Source organism: Dendrobates tinctorius, unplaced genomic scaffold, assembly GCF_039654945.1.
Source record: "Dendrobates tinctorius isolate UK_male_01 unplaced genomic scaffold, ASM3965494v1 ptg000231l, whole genome shotgun sequence".
In the NCBI taxonomy this organism is placed as follows: Eukaryota; Metazoa; Chordata; class Amphibia; order Anura; family Dendrobatidae; genus Dendrobates; species Dendrobates tinctorius.
Genome location: NW_027361898.1, coordinates 8,220,491 through 8,237,790, shown reverse-complemented (window position 1 = coordinate 8,237,790; position 17,300 = coordinate 8,220,491). Strand labels below are relative to the sequence as shown.

The following is a 17,300-nucleotide window of genomic DNA, read 5'->3' as shown; positions in this document are numbered from 1 at the left end:
GGTCAGGTGGGGAGGAAAGGGGAGATGATTATTTGGTTAGAGGGTGCTGTGGTTTGGAGATAGCGAAGGACAGTGAGGATTAGTGGAGCAAACACTGTAAGGCAGTGGCGGATTATAATGAGGTCAATTTGGGCAGTTGCCCCGGGCCCAGTGGGGTTAAGGGGCCCACAGCCCAGGCCAGTAAATTGCCCCATTATAATCCGCCACCGCGCAGGGCCGGATTATAGGCAGGGCAGGCGGGGCTTCAGCCCCGGGGCCCCCACCACAAGAGCTTCTAAGGGGGCCCCCACCACATTCCTGCTGGCTGCTGCAATGGCACTCCATCTTCTCCCCACCTAAAAGTGAGTGACCGTGGGGGCGGCATTATGTGCTCTGCTACCAGCAGCATCTACAAGTAGCCTGAACGCTGATGCTGCTGGTAGCGTGCAAAGGCTTGTGATGAGATCACAGGAGGTAAGGTGTCAGGGCCTGCGATCATGTGACCCCGGTCTCCTCCCCTCCTGTGACCTCATCACAGGTCCTGTGCGCACAGCACTGAGAGCAGCCATGTATGTGGAGTGCGGCTCTGCGGGTGGAGGTCGGTGCTGGAGGCTCCATTATTCTCTATGTGGAGTGTGGCTCTGCGGGTGGAGGTCGGTGCTGGAGGCTCCATTATTCTCTATGTGGAGTGCGGCTCTGCGGGTGGAGGTCGGTGCTGGAGGCTCCATTATTCTCTATGTGGAGTGCGGCTCTGCGGGTTGAGGTAGGTGCTGGAGGCTCCATTATTCTCTATGTGGAGTGCGGCTCTGCGGGTGGAGGTCGGTGCTGGAGACTCCATTATTCTCTATGTGGAGTGCGGCTCTGCGGGTGGAAGTCGGTGCCGGAGGCTCCATTATTCTCTATGTGGAGTCTGGCTCTGCGGGTGGAGGTCGGTGCTGGAGGCTCCATTATTCTCTATGTGGAGTGCGGCTCTGCGGGTGGAGGTCAGTGCTGGAGGTTCCATTATTCTCTATGTGGAGTGTGGCTCTGCGGGTGGAGGTCGGTGCTGGAGGCTCCATTATTCTCTATGTGGAGTGCGGCTCTGCGGGTGGAGGTCGGTGCCGGAGGTTCCATTATTCTCTATGTGGAGTGCGGCTCTGCGGGGGGAGGTCAGTGCTGGAGGTTCCATTATTCTCTATGTGGAGTGTGGCTCTGCGGGTGGAGGTCGGTGCCGGAGGCTCCATTATTCTCTATGTGGAGTGCGGCTCTGCGGGTGGAGGTCGGTGCCGGAGGTTCCATTATTCTCTATGTGGAGTGTGGCTCTGCGGGTGGAGGTCGGTGCTGGAGGCCCCATTATTCTCTATGTGGAGTGGGGCTCTGCGGGTGGAGGTCGGTGCTGGAGGCTCCATTATTCTCTATGTGGAGTGGGGCTCTGCGGGTGGAGGTCGGTGCTGGACGCCCCATTATTCTCTATGTGGAGTGTGGCTCTGCGGGTGGAGGTCGGTGCTGGAGGCTCCATTATTCTCTATGTGGATTGTGGCTCTGCGGGTGGAGGTCGGTGCTGGAGGCTCCATTATTCTCTATGTGGAGTGTGGCTCTGCGGGTGGAGGTCGGTGCCGGAGGCTCCATTATTCTCTATGTGGATTGGGGCTCTGCAGGTGGAGGTCGGTGCTGGAGGCTCCATTATTCTCTATGTGGAGTGCGGCTCTGCGGGTGGAGGTCGGTGCTGGAGGCCCCATTATTCTCTATGTAGAGTGTGGCTCTGCGGGTGGAGGTCGGTGCTGGAGGCCCCATTATTCTCTATGTAGAGTGTGGCTCTACGATTCGTGACCCCCGTCACGTGACGAGGGGGGCCCACAGAGTCTGAACTGCCCCGGGCCCTGGCTACCCTTAATCCACCCCTGCTGTAAGGGCACATGTAAACATGGTGAAGGAGTAAGATGGGTTAATAAAAAAGCTAGGTCCAAGTAATAAGACGTGCTTATTCGGCAGACATACCCAAAAGAGACAGATACATAGTGTGGGGTCCTGTTTCCTGCCGTGACTAACTGCCGTTGAAGTAACTGCAGCTTCTGGATAGTCAGCTGCAGTTATACTTTGCTGAAGGATGCGTGCTTGCCCCAACACGTGTGCACCCCCTTAGAATGCTACTAAATGTATAGAACTAAGTAGAGGATCAGGTGAGAGGGATTGTGTGAACTGGTTTTGGATAAATTAGCAATTGGCCAGCACACCAGGGGAGGTTAGATAATCAAAGGCACTGGGCCTGGCTACATCTATATGCTATAACATCTGGCACAAGATAGCATCTCTAGTGACCCCAACATGGATATACAGCAGTGTGTATTGAGTACAATGCAACAAATGAATTTAGGAAAGATTCAGCAAGCACCGTTATATACCATTAAAATAAATGTTGCAGGATGATAAAGAGCAGATGACAGCAAGCAGAGGTTGTACCATTATGAGAAGTGTTGCAGGAGAATTAACAGCAGATGACAGCATCTCATGATATATAGTAAAGAACAACATTAGCATTTTATTTATTTGTTTTTTTAAAAGGGGAATAGAGTGTCAATAGTGCAGTATCTACTGACACATATATATATATATATATATATATATATATATATATATATAAAAATGAGTGTATGTATGTGTGTGTGTATCAAGCCACGAACATTCCACATAGCCCCACCCACTGCACATAGCCACACTCGCTCCACACGCAAAGCCCCGTATAATAAATATCTAATATATCTATATATAATAAATATCCAATATATATATTTCATAGGCATATCTTCTTGACCACAACAGATTACACTGCCTGTGTTGCCAATAGCAAGAAATCACTAAGCATCTTTCATTTCACCAGAGCTGTTTAAAAGATGAAAGCTGAGCTGTGATTGGTTGCTATGAGCAACAGTTTTCCTTTTAGACAGTTGTGGTAACTGAGGCCTATTATTCTTATAATTTCTATGGTGTTATCGTCCTTCTGTAAAGCTGGAAATAACATAATTTATTACTGTTCCGACACAGACTACCCTCTGATACAGACTGCAGGGGAAGTCCAAAAGCATGTCATTAACTTAAAACATCAAACACAGATTAAAAAAGAAACACAAAATGGATTTCTCCAACCAAGTATCATTTTAATTGGTGTAATAGCGCTAACCTGACAATGCCTGGTTTGTTTTAAACTATTTATACAGCTACAACTAATGCCACTCTAAATTAGTCCTTCTTTACAATTTCTAACTAAATGGTATTACACTCAGGGGGGCGGTGCCGCCGCATTGAAATGCTCTGTGCTGTGGGGACACTGCGCCTTTACCGTGTACAGACGGGAGGGAACCTGGAGATGACATACAGGTGTATACTATTTACAGGGGGAGATGACATACAGGTATATACTATATGCAGGGGAGATGACATACAGGTATATACTATATACAGGGGAGATGACATACAGGTATATACACTACCGTTCAAAAGTTTAGGGTCACTTAGAAATTTCCTTATTTTTGAAAGAAAAGCACAGTTTTTTCCAATGAAGCTAACATTAAATGATTTAGAAATACACACTATACATTGTTAATGGAGTAAATGACTATTCTAGCTGCAAACGTCTGGTTTGTAATGCAATATCTTCATAGGTGTATAGAGGTCCATTTCCAGCAACCATCACTCCAGTGTTCTTATGGTACTTTGTGCTTGCTAACTGTGTCAGAAGGCTAACGGATGGTTAGAATACCCTTGAAAACCCTTGTGCAAGTATGTTAGCACAGCTGAAAACACTTTGGCTGATAAGAGAAGCTATAAACCTGACCTTCCTTTGAGCTAGTTGAGAATCTGGAGCATTAGATTTGTTGGTTCCATTAAACTCTCAAAATGGTCAGAAAAAAAAGAACTTTCATGTGAAACTCGACAGTCTATTCTTGTTCTTAGCAATGAAGGCTATTCCATGCGAGAAATTACCAAGAAACTGAAGATTTACTACAAAGGTGTGTACTACTCCCTACTACTCCCTTCAGAGGAGCGCACAAACAGGCTCTAACCAGAGTAGAAAGAGAAGTGGGAGGCCCCGCTGCACAACTGAGCAACAAGACAAGTACATTAGAGTCTGCAGTTTGAGAAATCGACACCTCACAGGTCCTCAACTGGCAGCTTTATTAAATAGTACACGCAAAACGCCAGTGTCAACGTCTACAGTGAAGAGGCGACTCCGGGATGCTGGCCTTCAGGGCAGAGTGGCAAAGAAAAAGCCATATCTTAGACTGACTAATAAAAGGAAAAGATTAATATGGGCAAGAGAACACAGACATTGGACAGAGGAAGATTGGGAAAAAATGTTATGGACAGACGAATCCAAGTTTGAGGTATTTGGATCACACAGAAGAACATTTGTGAGATGCAGAACAACTGACAAGATTCTGGAAGAGTGCCTGATGCCATCTGTCAAGCATGGTGGAGGTAATGTGATGGTCTGGGGTTGCTTTGGTGCTGGTAAAGTGGGAGATTTGTACAAGGTAAAAGGGTTTTTGAATAAGGAAGGATATCACTCCACTTTGCAACGCCATGCCATACCCTGTGGACAGCGCTTGATTGGAGCCAATTTCATCATACAACAGGACAATGACCCAGAGCACACTTCCAAATTATGCAAGAACTATTTAGGGAAGAAGCAGGCAGCTGCTATTCTATCTGTAATGGAGTGGCCAGCGCAGTCACCAGATCTCAACCCCATTTAGCTGTTGTGGGAGCAGCTTGACCGTATGGTATGCAAAATGTGCCCATCAAGCCAAACCAACTTGTGGGAGGGGCTTCTGGAAGCATGGGGTGAAATTTCTCCAGATTACCTCAGCAAATTAACTGCTGGAAAGCCAAAGGTCTGCACTGCTGGAATTGCTGCAAAGGGAGTATTCTTTGACGAAAGCAAAGTTTGAAAGAGAAAATTATTATTTCAAATAAAAATCTTTTTTTCGAACCTTGTCAATGTCTGGACTAGATTTTAAATTCATTTGGCAACTCATTTGATTGATAAAAGTATGAGTTTTCATGGAGAACACAAAATTGTCTGGGTGACCCCAAACTTTTGAACGGATTTGTTATTAATAACCACAGTTAGTTACTATGCCCGGGCAACGTCGGGCTCTTCAGCTAGTATTCCATAATAATGGTTTTCCCAGGTCTAAGATGACAATAAAAAATGTAACAGTATTTAAAGCCATTGATGCTGGCATTCAAAGAAATTTGAGGTACAAGCACATATTAGAAGGTAATGTCCTTAGTGGAATAAACGGAAGATAATGTAAATGGAAGGCTAATGCCTCAGCAATGGAATGCAATCGAGAAACATTTAAATAGCTTTGTATGTGAATAAAAGAGTTGTCTACCTATAAAGAGAGAGCTATACAGCAAGGATAAGATGACCGAAGTTGTCAGGAGTAGTGTCCCCACAACCCGAAGCTTTGTTTGCCACTAGCTTCTTCCACGGGTGTCCGTATTCCATTGCTGAGGTAAAATGTCAGTTAATCACTACGTTACCGACGTGTATATACTGTATTTCCACCTTTTAATTGAACATAGGAAACTCAGGTGTCTGATTACCGTATTTTACGGATTATAAGACGCACTTTTTTTCGCACCAAATTTAGGGGGGAAATGGGCGGCGTCTTATAATGCGTATATTTCTTACCAGTACCGTTGCTGCAGGCTGGGATGAGGGGGTGTCCGGCAGTGCTGCCGGGGTCTCTGCCGACATTTTGTGAAGGGTCAGAGCCCCCCGGAGTTCCGTGGTTTCCTGTGCGTTGGACTCTGGGAAAATGGCCGTTGGGAGTCGGCGCATGCGCAAATGGAGAGCTCGGCATCAAGATCTCGGCAGATGAGATTTCCCAGAGTCCACCGCACAGGATACGACGGAACTGCGGGGGGGCTCTGGCCTTTCACAAAATGTCAGCAGAGCCCCCCACAGCAGCGGAGACCTTCACAGCACCATTGGACACACCCGCAGCACCGCTGCGCACCCGTAGTGCCGGACACGCCCGCAGCATTGGACACCTGCAGCGGCGCACTGCACATCGGACACCCCCTCATCCTTGCCTGCAGCATCACCCATTTTCTTCTCAAAATTTGGAGTGTGTCTTATAATTCAGAGCGTCTTATAATCTGAAAAATACGGTATATTCTTTACTAGGTGATTATCTTCAAGACTGAAATATATAACACCCTATGTTTTGTTTAACGTCCTAGTGTCAACAGAACAGCTATTGGTTATATTTTTGTCAGGTTATGGTAACATCCCCTCTCTGAGGAAGTCTGTTAATTTTATTGTTCTGATTTTACTATTATTAATAAAGGTTTATTTTAATTCTGATGGATCTCTTTGTCACTTTGGAAAAGTATCAATAGCCAAAGTATGGATTAACTAGTTGTATGAAGTGCTATTAACCTACTTAGTGTGGACATTTTTTGTAATTGAGAAATGTAATCTTTCAGATAAAACATGTAATAAGTCTCTTGCTCTTGCCCATCTCTGGTCATTAGCTGTGTGGCACAGCTGGGTGGCACTCCATTTGATGTGACTTGCAGAGCAGGGCACCCTGGCAGGACATGAAAGGGTGCTGGCAGATTACACCTGTCCCCAGGTTCTTTTCCTGGCCCTGTGCTGTTTATTCAGTCTGCAGGTAAGTGTGAGAACACTGGGCGTTAGCCTGGCAGTGAAGGTGTGTCCTCCCTATCTCCAGTTTCTCATCACCCCTTCCCTCCCTGTCTTTTCTCACCAGCTGAGGTGAAAACAGGCAATTTCCTTAAGGAATCAGTAGTGCTCAGCATGAAAGTAAGATAGATAAGGCCTGCAATAAAGCTTCAGGTCTGACCCTCACCCCCTCCTACTGGGTTATGTGGTGTGGAGTTGGATGAAAATGAAGCTTGTAATACACAGGTTAAGGAAGGGGCGACTGGTCTTCATGTAAATAGAGGGCGAGCACTTTCTTATAAAGTGCATCTACCAACCTGGAGAGAAAAATGCCACTTATTTATTTTTTTCTGATGCATCTAGAATAGAAAAACTAAGCTGCTTTGGAAAAATATTCAGAATTGAGAGTCCTTAGTGATTGATACCTTTTAATGGCTAACTGAAAAGATGGTAACACATTGCAAGCTTTCAAGACTACTCAGGTCTCTTCATCAGGCATTGACTAATGCAAAATCTGACGAAACACATATTTATGCACAACAGGACACAGCAATAATGCAATAGATAAGACAAGTGACGTGAAGCAGGACTGTCATTATGGGAGAGTGATAAACAGTTGTGGCCATAAATATTGGAACAGTTAAAAGATAAGGAGTGTGAATGTTTTACTGTCCTCTGATTGAGGTCTGGTTCTGTGATGTGATGCCCCCACAAGGTAATGAGGAGCAAATTCCTTAATTGATGTAAAATGACATAAATCCATGCGACACATTCATTCCTGCACTGAGTGTGTCAAAGGTCGTCATAAGTTTATGCTCCCAGACTCTTCTGTCTCTCTGAGATTTGAAATTACCTTTCAATACAAGTAATTTTGTATCTATGGTGCTGTGATCAGGCATACAAAAAATGTTTTGCCACAAGTAGATCCATTCTTTTTTCTCTTATTGTGTGGCAATGAGAATTCATCCTTGTTCTCAATTTTTGTCCGGTTTCCCCCACACACATTTTTTTTTTACATTTCTATGGAGAACCCTCTAAACCCCAGACGTGCCTGTATACGACCGATAACTGTCCGCACACATCCACACCCTAGAAGCCGGAGAAACGGCCTGGTTCTTGATGAAGCTTTGGTTAATGTCACACCAGACTTTATCTCTATTGCAGCATGAAGGGAGGAAATCGTGGGGATTTACTGTACATACCTTGATAAGGTATTTTTCAAATAAGCTCTGGAAAGTAAAAAAAAAGTCAGTATATAGATTTGTAATGGACAGGCAATTAATCTGCTCTAATTGCCAATGTGACAACTTGCCTCTGATGACCTACAGGATCAATGTACAATTATATCAGGTAATCACTTATCTAGGCATTCCCTAATGATATTAGCCCACATGGGAAAGCTTGTGCTAAGGTATTGCTGCCACAACTGGAGTGTTTATTCTGCCCCCTCTGAGTTCTCCATGTAGGACCTTGCAATTACAAGTGTTCACTAATATCATATCAGGGAATCGCTCCTCATGGACTACCTTTATTAGGCCATGTGCACACCTGTCTGCATTTTACACCCGCTCCTGATTTGGGCTTACAAATGTGGATCTAAAATGCTGACCAAATACTGAACATGTGAACGTGGCCATAGGAGGAGTCCGTCAACTTCCCCCATCCCTGATGACATCTTCAATATTTTTTAAACTACAATGCAGTGAAAAGAAATTCCTCTGGTGGGCCGGGTGCTAGGTGGGGGGGGGTGTCAATCTAAAGCCCTCATTTAGCTGCTGCTTTGTTGTATTTTATCTTTTGAAGTCCAGTGATGAAACGGTAAAGGAGAGATCCTCGCATCGTCAAGCGTCTTGCACCCATACTACGCTCCACCGATCACTCCATCACATCTTGGTATATTTTCTTCATAGCTTTTTTTTCCATTTTAAGCATTGATCGAAGTTTCCTGATTTGCTTTTACTTTCCTGCAACTTTTACCATTCACTGGACTGTTGTGTGTGATGCCTTGTTTCAAAGGTGCAATTGTGTCCAACTTCAGTGCAGTTTATGCCATCCTGTTAGTCTCGAGGCTTTTGATGTACGGTAGCTCCATCTCTGATGCTCAGCCAGTGTCTTGTGGGAGCCCAATGGCACCAGCCATTGAGTAATCTGTAAGGGGCCCAAACACAGAAAAGCCTGATCCAAGGTGAGCAGTAAATGGATCCACACCTATTAAAGTCAGTCCCATTGCTAAAGTCTGTTCTGGCTGATATTTTTACTCCAAAATTGTTGTGTACCTTGGATTAGAGGGACCCAAAATGCAAAATCGGTGCCGACTACCCCCTCTGTTATTTGCAGTAGCTGCACTCTGTATGGGCCGTGCTTTTCCTGCTAAACCATCCAATCTCTGTGGGCACAAAAGTACCAGTATTATTAATTATTCAAAGCAGTTGGGTAACGTTTTAGATTTTGCATTAGGGTCCGATAGCTTAAAATTTATACCTCTGACCTATGGTCCCACTCTGGCAACTGCATCCTTTATAGCTACAATCATTTTTCCTCGTTCTTATGATTTTCTAAAATAGACACTTAGTTGACCTCACCCCCACCATCCTTGTCTGGAAATCCACGTTTCCCCTTGTGACCTGCTCTTCATTTTTATTTCTGAGGAAATCTATTAAATGCTCCACACTTGTTACAATGTAGGTTTTATTGTAACAGTCTCCCAGAAAAGCAGGAAGAAAAAAGTAAAAAAAATTCCCCTGCTATCTTGTCCTGGTGACGTCGCCACCAAGCTCCCAGGGCTCCGTCCTTCTACTGAGATGCCTTGAAGGAGGAAAAAAGGAGGAGGGGGAGAACAGCCGAAATACCAGGCATTCCTTGAAGTGTGCAAAAGGTCGGGACACAATGGGCAGCCTGAACAATGCCTCATATTTTCTACTCTTGGCTCCATTCCCAAAGTTTTTCTTACTAATGGGAAAGTGAAGGAGGGGAGAATGAGTGACTGTAACTTATGTTACAGTGGAGGTGAGAAGTAAGAGTCTTCAGCTATATTGTCTCCACTGATGTGACACGTGGCCTGACTTTTTGGGTCATTTTTTCTGTTGATGTCACATTGCCCAGTTTAGATTTTTGCTAAAGGACCTTTTACCTTAGGCCCTTGATTCTCACCCTAAGCAGAGGCTTTCCACTTTCACTTGGGGGAGAAGATACAGTGTGCTGCCATCACCCTGTGTCTCTACAAGTCAGCACAGGCAGAGCAACTTGTTGGTTCCCCATTGATACCCAGCACCTGATTGCCTTTCTCTGCCATAAGTCAGACCACCAAAATAGGTGCATAGGTCATTTTGACCCCGTGTCCTGGTGTTTTTCAAGGGCACAGATTTCGGGATGATGATAATTAGTCATAGGCCTGGATAACACATGTGAGAAACTCGGACGAGTCTCACATCTTAATACCCGGCACTGCCTCTGACACTCGGTAGCGGAGCTTGCGGCTGCATAGAAATACATGCAGCCGCACGCTCCGATCCGAGGTCCGGCGGCAGTGTCGGGTATTAAGATGCGCGACTCGTCCGAGTTTCTTGCATGTGTGATCCCCACCATAGACTTAGTATTTCCCAGTTTCTGGATGAAGATGGGAGATTTCCTTTGGTAAAGTAAGGCTATGTTCACATGTCCAGTAGTCATTCATTAGAACGGATCCTTCAACAGTCCGTCTAAAATAAATTATTTCAACTGGATCATTTTTATTATTTTTTTTTACATTGAAGTCTATGGAAAAGGGACCCTTAAAATAGCCATCGTTTTTTCTTTCATTTGAAAAGGTTTCATTTTTTGCTCTCTGGGTCCAGTGGAAGAAAACAAGGCTAATTGAGGATAGACTTCATGATAAAAGCTCATACCTTCACTGATACATTGTAGAAAACCCTCTTGGCTGGAGAGAAACTTCTGCTCATCCATGATTATCTAGCCTGGATGCAATTGTCAAACTCTCAACTACAAGAAGTTTTAGGGCAGGTTCAGCAGTAGTGCTGCTAAAATGATGACTTTTTCATGCACAATTCTTTTTTTCTGCAGCTTAATAACCAAGGAACATGTTTTCCATAGTTTATGTAAACCGAGTTGGAAAAATCCCATTCACATGCCTTGGATGACGATTGTTAGCACAGTGGAATTGTCACCAAAATAATCTTGACTAGGGGCTTCAGTCTGTTCAGGTTATTAGTTTTGATTTGTAACCGAGAATATTTCCATTCTCTGACTGCAAGCCTATTTCTTGGTAATGGATCCCCAGAGCTGATTATTCAGTATCAGAAGTTTTTAGTGTACATTATAGGGGTGATAAATGTATCGCTTGGACCCTGATCGATCCAGAGGTGCGGGGTGAGTATATGCAACCACCATTGATATGGACAGTGAATGGAGCAGTTAATAAATGTTGAGTTCGGAGAGCTGATAAATGTAATTTATGGAACACCCCTTTAAGGATCATATATACAAAACCAGAAATAATTTACATTGGTGATTTTCAAGGTTCAGGGCTTAGGAGTTTTCCATTCTGCCACTTTTGAATTTTTTATTACATTTTCCTTCCGGACTCCCTCCAGTAAGCAGCGAGCGTCCCTACTGCATTCGGCGCGTGTCTCTCATTCAGAACTAGACACATAACCAGTCCCATATGGGGGACTAAAGCCTAATTATTTAGACATGTCCTGAATAAGCGGCAGACGTCGAAGGTGGGGGGGGGTCTGTCGTGTCCAGTCTGCGTATAGAAGTGGCTGATGCACTGTTCTGCGCTCGCGGTTAGTAGTCACTGCTGCCATATTGGTTCTCATCCAGCTTTCCCTGTATTGTTTGGGGTACTTGTTATTACAATTTTTGTGTTGTTATCCACAGATCCCCCACATGCCAGCAAGCAAGAGCGTGTATGCGAAAATGTGCAATGGATGGAGGAAATGGGCATCTCCTCGGAATCTCTGCTCCTTGCCAGTGGTGCTCCCCTCCAGCTCAGCACTGTACCCCCGGGACTCTTAGACAAGGTGCCCCTGTTCTTCTGTTGCAGTCAATGTGGCAAAATCTTCTGGGAAGGATCACACTTCGGACGGGTGGTCTCACAATTCAAGGAAGTGCTGCAAGGCAATGGGGAGTGTATTTATCATTCTGCCAACCCGGCACTCTGAAAGGGGCAATTGGGGGGACCAAATCGGATCAGGCATTTCTTTTCACTTCTGCCAGATTGGTAAGCTTTAGATAAGCAAACGGTTGTAACAGTCCTAATTCTTATTTTCCTCACTTTTAATGAGTGATCGTCCTGAAAGAGAAAAATTCCACAACAGTCAGGGTTTTGGGGGGCTTTTTTTCTGGTGAATATTTAACCAAGGAGTATACATTTGTGTATAGCAACCAATCAAGCGTCAGTTATTAATTTCTAGAAAATGGATCTGGCATCTGATTGAGCTGTATGTGTAGTACCACAGTTTCCTCTACCCCTGGCTGTGTCACTGTTTTTATTTCTTTTTAAATGTGATTTATTTTTTTTTTGTTTTGTTTTTATTACCTGTTTTAAAGTTTTGCAATCTTGCACTGTTGTTCATTCTATTTGTTTTGCATATAAATAAAATAATAAGCAAAAATAAACCTTTATTCCTTTTTAAAGTCCTGGAGGAAGTGAGAAGCTGAAGACTTTTGTCTCAAAGGTGAGGACGCTGCATTTGTGAGTAGAGGACGGGGTGTCGTGCGCCAGATTATATCTTCAAGCCTTACTAACATTTATCAAATCTGTCTGACAAAAAACTTGTCTTGTTGCCAATAGCAACCATCAGATTACATTTCTTCTGCTGCACTGTTATTACTTTGCTATGGCGACAAAATGGTTTTCATACATTGTGAAAGGAGAAGACGGATGGGCCCACATCACGCCGCATGCCACAAAAATCTGTTATAGGATGCATGCAATTTCACTTGTGATAAAAGTGGCATAGAGTGGAAAAAGGCTGGTTACGACCAAAGGTGGCTTCAGGTGCTTGAATCACTTGCTGTGCCCATCTCAGTGACTTACAAGGGAGCCCCAACCTGAAGATGACACCAATCTTGTCCATATTAATATCCTAAACTTTCTGATACTTTGTGTATTAGGCCACATGCACACATTGAGTATTTGGTGAGTTTTTTACCCTAGTATTTATAAGCCAAAACCAGGAGTGGGTGATGAATGCAGAAGTGGTGCAAATGTTTCTATTACACTCCTGGTTTTGGCTTACAAATACTGGGGTAGAAAACTCACCAAATACTGAATGTGTGCATGTGGCCTTACTATGATTGCAGTCTGTGAAAGTAAACAGTCGTTGATTAGATTCATATACCAAGAACCCTCTCTGGAAAATAATTTTGCCGGCTCAACAGTGCGACTTGTTACAGTAAATCAGAATGCTTTTGTGACCATTTCAGAATATTGCAGGATTTTTTTTCTTTACACAAACAAGAACATCTTATGTCCTGATGATGAGACAACCTGCCCTGGCCGCTGTACTCTGCCAATTGTGACCGGTTAAAATGGCGCTGTGCATGTGGTGAGTGGAATGAGAATTTCTTTCCAAGACTTAGATGGCTTGAGATAGTCCTCCTACAGATGTGTCTTTATGGGTGTACTGTGGCATCTGTCATTGCCCACAGACACCAAAAATATATCGAGTGGTATAGGGGATTTATTTTTTTTTGCAGGATTTCTTTTTATGGACCAGCAGAGCAGGAAAAAGGTATATAGACAAAACCCAGTCCTCACAGGGACCAGAATTACACTTTTCGGCTTCCTTTAGGGGAATTTGACACAAGGCATATGGTACATGGGTGCTGCAAAGCACAATGTGTGAACAGGAGGTAATCTCTGATATTGAAGGGGTCTTCTCATTATCGTCGGGAACCCACCATTCTTCCTACTCCCGGCTTTCTGCCAGTGGGGGCGGTGCGCTTCTGAAAACTGAAGGTTCAGGCCATGCTTGCACGGCTAGAACGTACTGTGTGCTCTGCTCACACCCTGCAGACGTTCTCTGTGAGCATTGGGGGAGCACAAGATCCAGCGATATAGCAAAGAACTTGTACGCGCTGTGCCCCTTATCTGGAAGACCAGCCACGACTGCTACATGGCAAGGGTGGCCAGTAACCTAAACAATGAGAGGTGGGATGTAGAATTAAAAATCCCTCCTGATGTTAGATGTTTTTACTCCTCTATGATGATGAGAAAGCTCTTTTTAAACCTTTTAGGACCATTAAGTAAAAGGGGCTGCTAAGATTTGGTGGGGCTTGTACTGCAGTATAAATGTCAGTACAGGGCAGAATGGTTCTTTTAATTTGAATTATGACAGTATTATATCACTGGGGACGCTATTACTAATATCAGCAGTGAGACCAGCGCAGATCCAGTGCATGGACATTCCTTCCAGACACTTGGCCCAGAAGCTTGCCATCACTCTGGATGGCCGGAGTTCTTCCTCTCCGCCAGCTTGTTATTTCCTAGCAGCCCTGGTCTCCTCCTCTCTCTCTCTCTCTGAGCCTTTTGTACCAGACTCTGCTGGGAAGAAATCCTGTCCCTGTTCCCACGCTCCGACACATTTTAATGAATCAACGTCAGGCCACTCCTTCTCTATTTCATCCACCTTCACCACAGGCAGCTGATTGGCTGGCTCCAGGCTCCGCCTTTCCTCACTGCCCAAGCTATTTTTTTTTCCTGTGGTTGTGGGAGCCCTAGGAGAGATGATTAGTTTACTGCGTCAGGTGTCATTAACCCCATAGCTGCCAAGGAGGCTGCGAATACCTGCCCAGGACTTGTTGCGCTTTCGCAAAGATGTGGATGTGTACATTTATTTTGCTTCTTATAAAGATGTTACTATAGATGGAGTCTAAGGAGGATGTATGCAGCACTACTATAGGCAGACTTGTGCATCTGGAGCTTAATTTTGCCACACTTGCCAGAAGTGATGTGTACCAAGCGCCATCTGCGGTAAAACTGTGTCAAAAAGTGATTATTTTCACATATTTAAAGCTCCTAAATTTCGTAAAGGTGGTTCCCAGGACTGCAAAAGTATCGCTGATTTCTTCCAGAAACATTTTGTGTTCACACGTTATATGCAGTATTATATGTCTGAATATCTGACCCATTCTGGAATACCAGACTAAACCTTGGGACAGGCGTGGCACTGTTTTTAGAAGAAATTACCCATGTTGTTCCAATTCTCCCCATTAAGCAAAGAAGGAGTTCTTTAAAACATAGAAATATTCACTTTTTTATCACTAAGCTTCTAATATGCTTAAAGGGTGTGACAAGAATTGGAAAAAGTAGGCAGCGTGCTGCCAAAAATGGCTCCACACCTGGAGATTGTATATGGTGTTACATCTCTGACCCACGCTACTATACCAGACTCATCCTGGAGACCGGCATTGTGCTGTTTATGGAAAACTGAGGCCATGGTTTCCAATCCTGCACAACCCCTTAAAGGTAGTCGTCCTGGACCCTGGACCACCCCTTTAAGGATAGTCGTCCTGGACCACCCCTTTAAGGTTTTCTTGTCATATCTTTCTACTTGGTCCATTGGAAATCCCAAGTTTATTGGGAAAGCAATGTTCAAAGAGTTATATTAGAGTATGAAAACTGTTAGACCACTATTGGTCACATCTCTGGGACCCTCTATGCCCCATCCTTGGTTCTTCACATCTGCAACCCTGCAACTAGGAGGAAGATAATGGAGCAGCCAGTCGCAGATACAACATACAGCCAGACATAGCACCATTGACTATGAATGGAGCCATGCTGCACATGGGTGAATGGCTGCTCCAGTCTGCTCATCCAGTGGATAGCAGGTATATATTTTTTAAAGACTGAAATACCCCTTTAATTTCAGCCTAACATCCTAGCTTTATGTGTCTGGTTGTTTGCCTTAAGAAAAGTGGCGTTAGCTTGTCTAGCCGATACTTATCCTTTTACATTGAATTAAAATGCACAAACTTTATCAACTATACTGAAACTGAAATAAGGTCACGTTCATACGTTCAGTTATTTGGTCAGTATTTTGCCTTCGTATTTGTAAGCCAAAACCAGGAGAGGAGCAATCAGGGGAAAAGTATAATAGAAACCCGTCACCACTTCTGTATTTATAACCCACGCCTGGTTTTGGCATACAAATACTTAGGTAAAATGCTGACCAAATACTGAACATGTGAACGTGGCTCAACCCACACAACCGGGCTCTCTGCTTGGGAATCACTAGTCAAGCTGTTTCTTAATACATCTGTGCAGCTTCCCCAGCAGTAAAACTGGACTCTAAGGGTATATTTTCACGGTCAGTAAACGCTGTGGGTTGGACGCTGTATACAGCCGCGGCGGCCAGATGTTACAGCATAGTGGAGGGAATTTCATGAAATCCCGTCTCCACTATGCGTGCAGGGACGCTTCCGGCTTCCCTGCGTATACGCACATCCGGCGCGTCTTTCCAGACCACAGCATGTCAATTTATTTTGCGGAGACGCTCAGTCTCCACAAGATAAAGTCACCCGTACAATGTATAAGATGCAGTGATTCCACATGGTTCAATGAACACATGCGGAATCACCGTGCATACAAAAGCCGGCAGCGCTTTGGACGGAGCTGCGTCCAAAGCAATGCCAATACTGAACGTGGAAACATACCCAAATTGGAGACTCAAGGAGATCCTTAAAGTTACAAGGCAAAAATAGGATTCATATTCCTCAGGGAGACACAGGGTAACTACTCCCATCACCCATCGCAGGAATTATAATGTGTGTCTATAGCAGACATGTGCAATATATATATATATATATATATATATATATATATATATATATATATATATATATATATATATACATATAGCATAATAATTAATATTGTGACAGTCGGGATGACTCCTGCGGTTGGGAATTCCAGACAACTCCTGCTTAGTCACAGGTGAGACATCACGTGGTATCATTCTGGTAACCAGATAATATGAGATTCTGCACCTTTAGTGGTTCCCATGTGTAAAATGTGTGCGCAGTAGTCAGACAGCTTGGATTGTAAGGCTATGTTCACACAAGTCATATGCAAAGCCAGGAAGGAAATTCCTAACAGCAGTTGTGGATTAGATGTAGCAAAATCTCAACCCACAACTTCAATTGACTGGTGCTGATTTGAAATCCACAAGCTGTTGGATTCCTGCTGTGTGACTATTGTTCCCTGTTATCTGCCTTTTCTGAGCTGGGAGTGACTGACTTTAGTGTTCTTCAATGGGAGGAATTGCTGGCAGTGCAGAAGCCTCCAGGCATTCCTGATCATCAGTTTGTCATATATCTCCAGTGCTGAGAACCTCACTTTCTACTATCACTCCTTCACAAGTTTCAGTTTGAGTGTGTGGCCCTTTAAGACATCACCCTAATTAACTCTTATGAATGATAAGTAATTAAAATCAAGGTGTTGATTGAGCCAGACCACATCACAGAGGAGCCAAGTGTTCTCCCTGTCATTACTTATAAATCTCATATTATTTAGTGTCTGATGTTCAGGGTCCTTGTCTTCTTCCCAGGCCATCCCCACAGTCAGCGGCACCCTGTAATATACAGTACTTAACAGGACAATGGCGATTTAGTGTGCTCGGGAGACAGTCGTAATTGT

General features: G+C 44.2%; 1 protein-coding gene across 17 annotated transcripts in view; it reads left to right on the top strand.

The window, feature by feature from the left end:
• The window catches only part of EXD3 (exonuclease 3'-5' domain containing 3), a 503,600-nt gene extending 491,323 nt beyond the window's left edge, over positions 1 to 12,277 (top strand). For all 17 annotated transcript variants that reach the window (XM_073556078.1, XM_073556077.1, XM_073556075.1 and 14 more), the window contains one exon: positions 11,537 to 12,277. In XM_073556078.1, the coding sequence (XP_073412179.1) occupies positions 11,537 to 11,820 (284 nt within the window). In that variant the 3' untranslated portion in view covers positions 11,821 to 12,277. The remainder of the gene's footprint in view (positions 1 to 11,536) is intronic.
• Positions 12,278 to 17,300: the final 5,023 nt, after the last annotated feature.